This window comes from Telmatherina bonti (assembly GCF_933228915.1).
Source record: "Telmatherina bonti genome assembly, chromosome: 2".
In the NCBI taxonomy this organism is placed as follows: Eukaryota; Metazoa; Chordata; class Actinopteri; order Atheriniformes; family Telmatherinidae; genus Telmatherina; species Telmatherina bonti.
In genome coordinates, this window is record NC_136620.1 from 18,464,932 (window position 1) to 18,476,006 (window position 11,075).

At 45.2% G+C, this 11,075-nt stretch overlaps 1 protein-coding gene across 1 annotated transcript; it reads left to right on the top strand.

Annotated features, from left to right (window-relative positions):
* Nucleotides 1-1,242, top strand: LOC306768331 (uncharacterized protein F54H12.2-like; the record flags this gene model as incomplete). Its single annotated transcript, XM_079256636.1, has 1 exon — nucleotides 1-1,242. One exon carries the CDS (start codon nucleotides 1-3, stop codon nucleotides 1,240-1,242), a length of 1,242 nt encoding a protein of 413 aa, XP_079112762.1.
* Nucleotides 1,243-11,075: the final 9,833 nt, after the last annotated feature.

Below are 11,075 nucleotides of genomic sequence, written 5' to 3' on the forward strand. Positions count from 1 at the left end.
ATGACGCAGCTGTCTATAGAGGATAAAACCTACACTGAAATTTCTCCTCTTTCAGCCATTACAGACGGCGGTCCTATTGAGTTTTTTATTCCCGGTGATGGGGAGAAATATTTGGATTTAAATGACACTTTACTTCATCTACGGCTTCGGATTACTAACGCGGATCACACCGTTCTGGCCGACGACGCTCAGGTGGGGCTCATCAATTACGCTCTGAATACGATCTTCAGCCAATGCGACGTCATCCTCGGGGATAGACTGATTTCGCAGAGCAGCGCAACGCATCCTTACCGCTCCATGATTGAAACTTTGCTGAACTTCTCAGAGGACACGCTCAAGAGTCAATTTTCAGCGGGGCTTTTCATGAAAGATACAGCCGGGGCTATTGACTCCATCGTCACAAATAACGGACCAAACAGGGGTTTAAATCAGAGAGCGGCCCTCACAGCGAATTCCAGCGAGCTGCATCTGCTCGGGGCCCTCCACGGAGACATATTTTTCTGCGAAAGACTGCTTTTGAACTCGGTGGATTTGAGGATAAAATTAACCAGAGCCAGCGACCATTTCTGTCTCACAGCAGCCAGGGACTCCACTTTCCGTCTGAAAATCTTGGGGGCCTCCCTGTTTGTCAAGAAAGTAGCCGTTTCCCCCGCTGTGCGGCTAGGTCATTCAGCGGCCTTACTGAAAGGTCACGCCCTCTACCCCATCCAGAGAGTTACGGTGAAAACTTATTCTATTCCGGAAAATTCCAGAATTTCTAACCAGGAGAATCTGTTTCTGGGGGCCGTGCCAAAATACGTGGTGCTGGGGATGGTACACCACGAGGCATTCACAGGAAGAAGAGATCTTTCCCCGTTTAATTTCATCCATAACGACGTGGAATATTTAGCCTTATGCCAGGACGGCCGACAGGTTCCCGCCAAGGCCTTCCAGCCTCAATTCAACCAGGGAATCTCGGTTAGGGAGTTTTACAACATGTTTATAGCCACGGGGAGACATCTTAAAGATTTACCGCTGAGCATCGACCGAACTGAATTTAATCAGGGCTACTCATTGTTTGTCTTTAATCTGAACGCCACCGAGGACAGCGACGCCCTGTCACCCATCTCCAGCGGTAGTCTGAGGCTGGAAATGAGATTCAGGGTGCCTCTTCCGCACACGACGACTTTGATTGTGTACGCCTGCTACGACTCTATTCTGGAGATCAACTCGAAAAGACAGGTGCTGGTGGATTATTATTAAAACTGAAAAAAACAAAAACAGAATGAATAACCATCAGCTGGAGAGTCTTTTACAGCGCATGCTGGGGAAAAATTTATTTTGTGGCATGTGGGCCTCCGACCAATTACATTCGTTGAGTAGCGAGCTTCAGCCACCCTGCTATTTTATAGTCAACACGCATCCTTCGCATAAACCCGGAGAGCACTGGCTTAGTCTTACCCTGGAGGCGGATGGAACGTCGACTTTTTTTGACTCTTACGGTTTCAGTCCCACATTTTTTCACTACCCAGCCAGCATTCTGCAGTTTTTGGAAGACCGCTCACATAAGATATCTTATCACACTCTACAGCTTCAGCATCCTCTGTCTACAGCCTGCGGACAACACTGCGTTTATTATCTCTGTCACCGTGCCTGGGGATTCTCTTATAAACAAGTTTTATCTTTGTATACCGACGACGTGTTAAAAAATGACCTGGAGGTAACTAACTTTGTAAAGCAGTATCAACGCTGTATCGGAAATCAACGGTCACAATGTTTTAATCACGGGACTTGCTCTCTACAAATGTTTAAAGATTGTTACCGACTTTGTTAATTCAGTGTGTATGAAAAAAGTATGATGCAAAAAAATGTGATGAATAAAGATTTTATTGAGAAAGACAAAACAAATCGTTCTGGGTTTTTTTTTTTTTCTGTTTCACGAGGAAAAGTTTATCCAAGCAGGCGGCTTACGAATTTTCCGCAGTCTTGTGGAAACTTGTCCGCTTTCTTTCTGCTCCGGCGTAACCCAGCGCGGGGATAAAGTTAATTTTCTAGTCTTCTTCTGCTTCTTCCCTGCTTCCCAACCTGCGTTTACCGCTTCCGGTAAATCTTCATCTTTCTGGAGAAGAAGGCGGTACTGCTCGCGCGCGTCAGGATTTGTCACGGTGGATACAGGAACGTTAATCTCTCGCAAGCTGTTTAGAAAATCCATCCAGCCTCTCGGCCGTTGACTTTGAGATTTTTTTTTTTTTAAAAGACTGAGTCAGGTTTTTCAGTAAGTCGATCATGTGCGAACCTTTTATTATTTTTCCCCGGTGAATAAATTCCCCTCTCACAGTCCAGCTTCCACCGCTTTCGCTTAATTTCTTCATAATGTACTCAGCATTTCGGCGGTCGCGTGGGGGCAAGTTTTTAATGACTTCGCCGGCAGTTTCATCCAAGTCCGACTGTTTAGTATTTTCACCGGTGGGACGCTCGCTGGTCAGAGGCTGATCCGCAGGATGTCCGCTGGTCAGCCGCTCACTGACAGCGTCGTTTTGTAAAGTCAGAGTAACGCTTCGCTCACCCTGCTGACCTTGTTTGATTAGGGTGAGATATCTCTGTAACAGAGAGTTATATTTCTTAATCTTTTAATAAGAACCCAAGCCGGGTTCGTTTAATATAGCTCTCATTTTTTCATCCAGATCATCTTCAGCCTTATCTCGAATACTCTCCCCTGGTCTGGAGCGGGTTAGACGGTTTAACTGTTGAGGCGTGATGAGAAACATTTTCTGCGATGACATGATTACCTTCTGATGATTCCACCTAAAATATTACCCAGAATTGGCACGGCTGCGGAGAGCAGCGGTAATAGAAATCCTCCAGATTGCTTACTTAAAACCGTCCGTTTACGGTTTATCCCTGCTTTCTTATCGGCCAGCAATCTGATAATTTTCTTTTGACCTTTAAGCTTTCTGTACTGGCAAGACGACAGTGGAATGTTGCCCTTTAAAAGATTTAAAGCAATCTCACTCAGAGCCTGGAGAAAGTCTGATGAGCAGTGCTTCAGGATCTCCTTACGCCGGCGAGGGGTTGCATGATACAGAGCTTTGAGTAAACCCGCATTCCGTTTTATGCGCGCTGACATCTTGATGATGATCTATTATTTACTTTTTGGGGATGTAAAGGGCAGGCCACTGACCGGGGAGTATCCCCGTTCTCAGTCTGTACTGTTCTGGGCAGGTGGCTGTCAGGTCCAGCAATAAATAACCGTGGTTCTCTCTGGTGGCATCTTCGAAGCTCTGCAGAAAAAAGGCTCTCTGTGATGGGAAAACTTGATGAGCTAATATTTTCAGCTGTAATTTATCCCAAGGATTTTTAAAAAGCACCATATAGTTTGTGTTTAAACTAATGGCCCGGCTGTTATGAAAAAGGTTTTGAGTTAGCATGAAAACGCTCATGTTTCGGTGATGTCGGTACTCTGTAAAAATTTTCACCACCTCAGGATGTTCGGAGGCCTGGAACATGACATCATCCAGAATAAGCAAGTGCGTCTGATCAGAAGGAAACAACTCCTCGTGAATTTGGCAGACCGTGAACAAACTTGATGTTTTTATTCAATTTCTGCAATTCAGCATACATGGGCTGGAAAGAGCTGTAAATCCAAACAATATTTTTTGGCACTTTATCCATGACATGTTCACAGTTTCTCAAAACAATATTTACAAAATGGGATTTCCCGCAGGAACTCGGACCTGTTAACAAACATGAAAATGGAGTTTTGAGTCTGTACTCAAAGGCCTCTGCTTCATCAGGTGCTGAAAAGTGTGACATTTTCTTCCTATTTAGTAACCAAAAGGCAGAGTAGAACCGTCAGGAAAAAGTCTTCTCTTATCATACACGGCCCTAAATTTTTTTTGATATGAAAGATTCCTGAGTTTGAAGTTTGTTTTATCACGGCAAATCGTGTGCTGTGGGATGGTGATGTGCCCTGCGCTGTCGGCGTCATTTAGAAAGCCCTCCACTAAATCTTTGATACTATCAAAGTTTATGTGCGTCGCGAAATCGCGCGTCTGCGTAATCCCTTTAACTTTCATGACAACTTTCTGGCGTTCGCGGGTCTGATACGCATAACTTTTAGGCCCGGCGGCAACAAATTCCTGTATGCTGTCGCCGTCCAGCTCATCCGTCAAATCACCTAGAAAACGTCCGAGTTCTAGACCCGTCTCACCGTTTCCCACGACATAGATTAAACTGTCAGTGTCTGTGTACAGAACCCTGTTCCCCAGCTGCTCCAGATAACTGTACAATTTCAGGCGCGCGTAAGCGGTGGTAAACGCTGCGATGAAGACGTTGCTGGTTTTACCTGGAGGAGTTATGACGCGGTCGTGGTATGTCCACTGAATCATGGCTGTTTTTTCACTCAGAAAGGAAAGATATTCCACGTTGTACATGCCGGAGAACACATAGTGGAAAAATTCCTCGTCATCAGTGACCAGTGAGGTCCGAGTCAAATGGCTCCTTTGAGCAAATTTACCCCAGAAGGAGTTCAGTGAGATTTTAGCTATCTGACGTTTTGCGGGATTAACCTCGATTTTCTCAGGGTCTAGCCGGATACCTTGATGCGTCTGATAATCCGAGATGTATGCTTCACGGGACGCCTGATCCGCCGCGTCAGTCGGATAACCGGACGCTTCCTGCTTGTTTTTAAGAAAGGTGCGAATGTAGCCCTGAAAGATGGAATCGTCGTGTCTCTCAAAATGCCAGACTTCAGTAATCTGGCACACTCTGTACCCCATGTCCAGAGCTTTCTTAAACTCTTCTGAAACCCAAACACCTGTCAGCGCCCTCTGCTCCTCGCTGTGATCGCATGCGGTCGACTGATTGTTGATTTCCGCGCAGGTCCGGCAGAGCGTAAAGACGAGCTTTCCGCGCGAGGTTTTAAAGGGCAGAACAGGGAAGAACAGAGCGCGCGGAGGAAGAACCACGGCTCTGATGAAGAACCACGGCTCTGATGAAGCCGAAATATTCATGCGGATCTAGAAATTCTCGCCTGATTATTTTTGGGTGTCCAAGCGGGTAGGCGCATGTATAATTGACGTACGGGTAAAGGGACGTCACGTCAACGTAGCGCACTGACTCACCAGACGCCGCTGTGTACCGAAGCTTCACGGCGCACGTCCGTCCCCCGAACAGAGCCTGACGCGGTGAGAGAGGTTCTGGAATGTTTAGGTTTTCAATGAACGCGCGCACTGTCGCATCTTCAGCCTTTAATTTTACCCATTCGTGCTCCCACATGACCACGACGTGCACGCCGTAAACTGTCTCCAGCGTGCGGGATCTCTGCTCAGTCGCATTGCGAAGCTCCTCGTAGGGAAGCCCTCTGATAGGAGAAATGCCCTGAGGGTCAAAGCAAGACGCACAGCCGTGCCAAAAGCAGCCGTGGTATGAAAACACCCAGTGCTCACCGGCAATCTGCGCATAACCATCTACAAAGTAGGGTCCGATCCGCTTTTCTCCGCCTTTTAACGCGTGCTGAATGTCAATGTTTCTGACGGCCGCCACCCACTCGAGCCATTGAATCGAAGCGTTTGAGAAACTCTTACACTGCCGTCGATAATCATCAGGGGACGGGATAGCCAGTGTTTTAGCCGGCAGAAAGTTTGTACGGAATACTTTACTGCACGCTGCCGCTATTGTTACGGTGCTGAACGGGTCCACGTTCGTGTCGCTGACAAACTGCTGTCTGAATTTCAGGCATCCTTGTGCCAGAAGCTCGACGTCATTGCGACAGTAACGCAGAGCTTCAGCTTTAAAGTTAAAGGCCCCTTTACACGCATCCGTGTACCAGCTAAGAAACTCCTCCTGTTCGCGCTGACACATGCCGTCCACGCCGTAATCAGACGCTTGTGGATACGGACCGATGTAATTTAGATGCTCCTCCGAGCTGAATTTGTGAGGAAACGTGCCTTTGCTACAATCATCGAAGCCCAGGGCTTTTGGCATTTGACTAAGTCGCATGGCGAGAAACGAGAGTGAGTCGATGTACCTCGTTCGGAAATCAGGTTCGCTAAAGCAGAGAACTTTTGCGCCTTGCATAATCAGCGAGGGCTTCAGGCCAAGCTCAAGCATCGCATTCAGCACCAAGTAACCGTCAAAGCCGCGGGAATTATGAGCTATAAAAGTAGATCCGCGGTACATCGGTCTCCTGAAATGCAAGATAAATTGCCGTGCGCAATCCAAACCGTAAGACTCCCATCGGACACCCTTCAACGTTTTGGTACAGACTAGAAATGGTACATGCTGACCCTGTGCGTCTGTGAATGTTTCAAAATCGTAAAAAATCAGATTACTGTCCTGCCTCTTATCCTGGGTTAGCGGTTGAATGTAACACTGATGCACATCGAGGTCTGATTTGGCCGCTAATTTTTCGCCGCAGATGTTGCATTTTAATTTAGGGCAGGTGTGAGAAGCCTTCCCTTTGGCCACGCGGTATGTGGTGTGACATTTTTTGCAGCGTTTTATCAGCGAGCATATGCTATCAGCAGTTTGAGCAGAGGAGCAGGGTTTAGTTTGCTTATGCCGCAAAAAACACGCATGTGAGCGACATACTCTGTTACAATCCGTACAAAATTCAGACGCCTCCTCTTCCTGAGTGCAGGAAGAAACGTTGCATACCGAGCAAAACCCTGGACAGGCGTGCGTGTATGAGTTTTTGTAAGATTTATAGCAAAAGTGGCAAATGTATTTACCCCCTATAAATCCTCCAATATTTTTAATCCCGTAATAGTGTTTCTGTGCGAGAAAAAAAAACAGCGGATTTGTTCGGTCCGGGAAATCTGTTTGAAATTTAGATAAGGGACGCTGGTCTTTTGTTCTGTAAAATATTATAATTTTACGCTGGACAATGTCCTCAAATCTACGAATGTCGCTGAAGTTGACGGGCGAATTAGCATTCAGACCTGCCTGAAGCTGCAGTTCTGTACCAAACGACGCAGCCTGCTGATCTGTGAAATGTGGGGAGATTAGAAAGGCTAAGTTTATCGCAAAGCACAGCTCATCCTGTCTATTGTTCACGACGTACAGATGACGTCTTTTTTTCTGAACAATTTCACAGTCTATTGTTTTTTCAAGTTTCCGTTTAGCACCGCCTGAAGGGTTTGTTATGATTTGCACAACAAGCTCTAGGCGAGAATCTGAAGCTACACTATCATTTGACTGTACCATCTGGTCTAGCAAATCCCCGAATAAATCCATTATCTCTCCCTGGGATGGCTCAGTGACGGGTAATAATATATGATTCTGACTGTTCTGGCTCAGTATTTCTAGTTGGACCAGGTCGCCGCGATGAATCTGAGGGTAAACTTCATCAACAAATTCCGCAATACCCGTCTGCACATCGATGTAAAACTGACAGAGGTCTGGAATGTCTCTGGCAGGCAGATTCAGTGTATGTCTAAATTCATGATTATTGAAACGCTCGCGGGACAGCTGACGACCTGCTTTGAGCGAAGCAGCTTCTCCTGACCCACGTATACCTCCTCCAGACTGTACAGGTTCGTTCAACTGAAGAATGTCAGGGGAAGCTGCAGCTTCAGCAGCACCGCTCAGGTCTTCTCCCGCGATGAGACGGGTTTGTCCCCTGGATGGTGCTAAAGAGCTATCTTGTACGGGGAGTGAAATCTCTTCAACCTCAGTCCCAGGAAGACTTATGGGTTGTGTGTTAAAATTGTCATGCAAAGGCCGATGTAGGTTAAGAAGAGCGTGATCTATTAAATCAAAGTTGTTAAAATCCGACGGTACAGGATCCGCGCTATTTTGAACGGGTTGATCGGCTTGAAACGGAATAGATGGGTTAGCGAACGCCGCTGGAATCTGATTGAGTGAATCTAACAATCTGTTTATCTCTTCCATGATAGTACAGGAGTAGAAAATGTCACACCTTTACAGCTTACCTTTGAAGCATGTTACCCAGCGTTGTTAAAACTTCAGACAGTGTACGGCTCAGATGCAGGAATGTCTCCAGCGTGTCTCCTCGGCGTTCGTAATTATCCCTCCTGCTGAGCGGATTCCGATATGTCAGAGACGTCCAACGTGGACGTCTGCGGTTACGCCGTCTTTCCGGCGCTACATTTCAAGACAAAACGAAAGATAGGTGATATATAAAACTTCTGTTAATAAAACAATGATATGTTAATAAAATAAAATGCTACGTTACCAATGTTATTACAACGTAGTTTCTGAAAGCCGAGTCTCCTCCTTCCGGCAGGAAGAGCGCGCCTAGTTCCTGTGGAGAGAAGCCCAAAAAAAATAAGAGTTCGGATAAAACTTTATTTATTTATTTTTTTCTTCCTATGAGAAGTTATCTTTTTTAAATTTATTTTTATTTTGTGGGGCTTACTTTCGTGCCGATGTTGCCTGTCGGTGCAGAAGTCCTGATCTCCTCCGTTTGAACTTCTAACAATAAAATAATAATAATTAAAATTAATTAATATTAATATTTTCATTTCTATTCTGATTCAAAGACTTACCTTGACCAACACTGGCAGCGCCGTGTGAAGCGGCGTCCGGTGTTTCTGAAAACGTATCAAGAAGACATATTTGTATATATTTCTAAATAATAATAATAATAATAATAATAATAATAATAGAGTCCAAAAAAAAACTAACCTTGTTTTACATGGGACGCGTCGCGAGAAGCGTTGGTTTGCGTCTCTGGAGAAAAAAAAAAAAAAAAGAGAGGAAAACAATCTATTTTACTTCCAAAGGTGAAGTAAAAGACAGGATGCGTCGCCAAGAAGTGACGTAACATGCACGAGGTTGTTTGCAGAAGCTCATTAAGCAATTAAGAAGGGTCATTAAGCAATAAAAGCTTACTTTGAGACAGAAAGAATGTTCTGTTTGTATTATCTCAGCTAACAACTTGTTGCCACTTCTCTGCAAGTTAACCCAGGTGTTAGAGGATTTAAACAGGGACAGTTAAAGGAACTTTTTTTCTCTTCCTTCAGTAAAAAACAGACTCAAAACGCATGAGCAGCAGATAGACGTGTGTAGAAAAAAGGTACTCGTTTTATCAGTTAAAACTCTACAAATATCATAATAAGTTAGCTTTTTTTTGCTCTTCTTTCAGACCAACAAGAGAACACATGTCCCACCACCGAGGGGGAAAAGGATTTTGCAGACTGCAGGAGCAAAAAAACGTTTTTTCTTTTCCCATCCATTTATTAGCACTTTTTATTTTTGCTAACACTTCTATTTTTTTTACTTCTCTTTTTGCATTTATCATAATAGTTTAATTCTTCTTCTTTTTTCCAATAGTTTATCAACGCGAAAGTCACTGAAAACACACCAACAGAGGGTCGTAAAAAGCCTGCTGCAGACAAGAGGGGGTGCTTGTCACACGGGCCAGTAGAAGAGTGGGGGTGTAAATACAAACAGACTCAGAGAGGATTTTTGCAGCCAGCAAAAAAAACTTTTTTCACTCTTCCCACCCAGTAAACTCTGTTTATACTACTTTTTGCATTTCCCATGATAAGTTTGCTCTTTTCCAGTAGACCCAAAAGACTCAAAGGCGAAAAACCACGTCTCATCGCTGAAGAAATACTGATTGCATCAGAGTGACACGCATATGGAGAAGGTAAGGGATTTTTTTTTTTTCCCCAAAACTTTCTTTACCTTATTTTATTACTCTTTCTCTTAGACGTTTTTTTAATTTTCTTACCCCCCCCCCCCGGGACCCCTCTTTATACCTCTAGACTCGTTCGGACATGCCCCTAACATGTCCAGGCACACCGCCCAGGCATGACGTACGTCCAGAAGACATGTCCGGGCATGTCCAGGCACACCGTCCAGGCATGCCGTACGTCCAGAAGACATGTCCGGACATGCCGCCCAGGTATGACGTACGGACATACGTCATTTCCGGACATCACGTGGTCCAGGGACCGCCACCGGATGACGTCACTTCCGGACATCACGTGGTCCAGGGACCGCCCACGGATGACGTCACTTTTAGAGCCACGCCTGGGAGGAGGGACGTCACTTCCGGACATCACGTGGTCCAGGGACCGCCCCTCACCCAAGTTACGCCCACTTATGACGTGGCACACGCTGATTGGGTCACAGAGGGGGAGGGACTTCCGGTTCATTAAGATACGCCCACTTATGACGTGGCACACGCTGATTGGATCACTGAGGGGGCGGGACTTCCGGTTCATTAAGATACGCCCACTCGTGACGTGGCACACGCTGATTGGATCACAAAGGGGAGGGACTTCCGGTTCATTAAACCACGCCCACTTGTGACGTGGCAGCTTCTCATTGGATGACAGGGGTCATAAATCACTCTTTGGTATAATTTGACATAAAGTGGGTCCCTTCTTTATTTACATTTCACATCTTAGTTTTGTTAATTCACCTTTCTTAAACTTTTCAGCAACAACCACTGAAAAGAAACCATCTGTGGTACACTCACATGTCTGCAACTATCTGCAATGCAACAGACAATAAATCTATATTTGGTAACTGACAGAAGCGTGTGACCTACATGTGGAGGTGAAAATGCAAATTCAAAAAATTTACAGGGAAAAAAACAAAACCTCATGTGTGAATCAGATGGATTTGCAGCGTGCTGTTACAGCTGGCTGCTGCACGTGCAGCAGCGAGTTGTCCCAGTTACAGACAAAGCATTGGGGGAAAACATCTGAGTCTCATAGCTCTCACCATGATGGATTTTTACCATGATGAGTATGAGAGTGGAAGAAACCTTAGCGCTCAGAGGTGTAGCTGTTTGATTGGAAAATTACTGGTGGTGGAAACATAATTTGTTTATTTATATTTAAAACAAAAATAAAGGCCATTCCCAATCCTGTGGTTTTGGTTTACACTGTAAAATCTAGTAAGCTGGCAGTTGTGCAGGTTTTCAATGTTTTCCTGCTCTAAGTTACTTGACTCAAACTCAGTGGCTCCACAAGCCCATGAAGTTCTGCACAATGACTCATTAATTCGATTCAGGTGTGTTGGAGCAAGGAAGCATTGAAAACCTGTATATGAAGTAGCCCAGTCCTGCAGGATCTTCTTGCCTTGCTGTGGCTTTATTATGACTTTAGATAGAACCA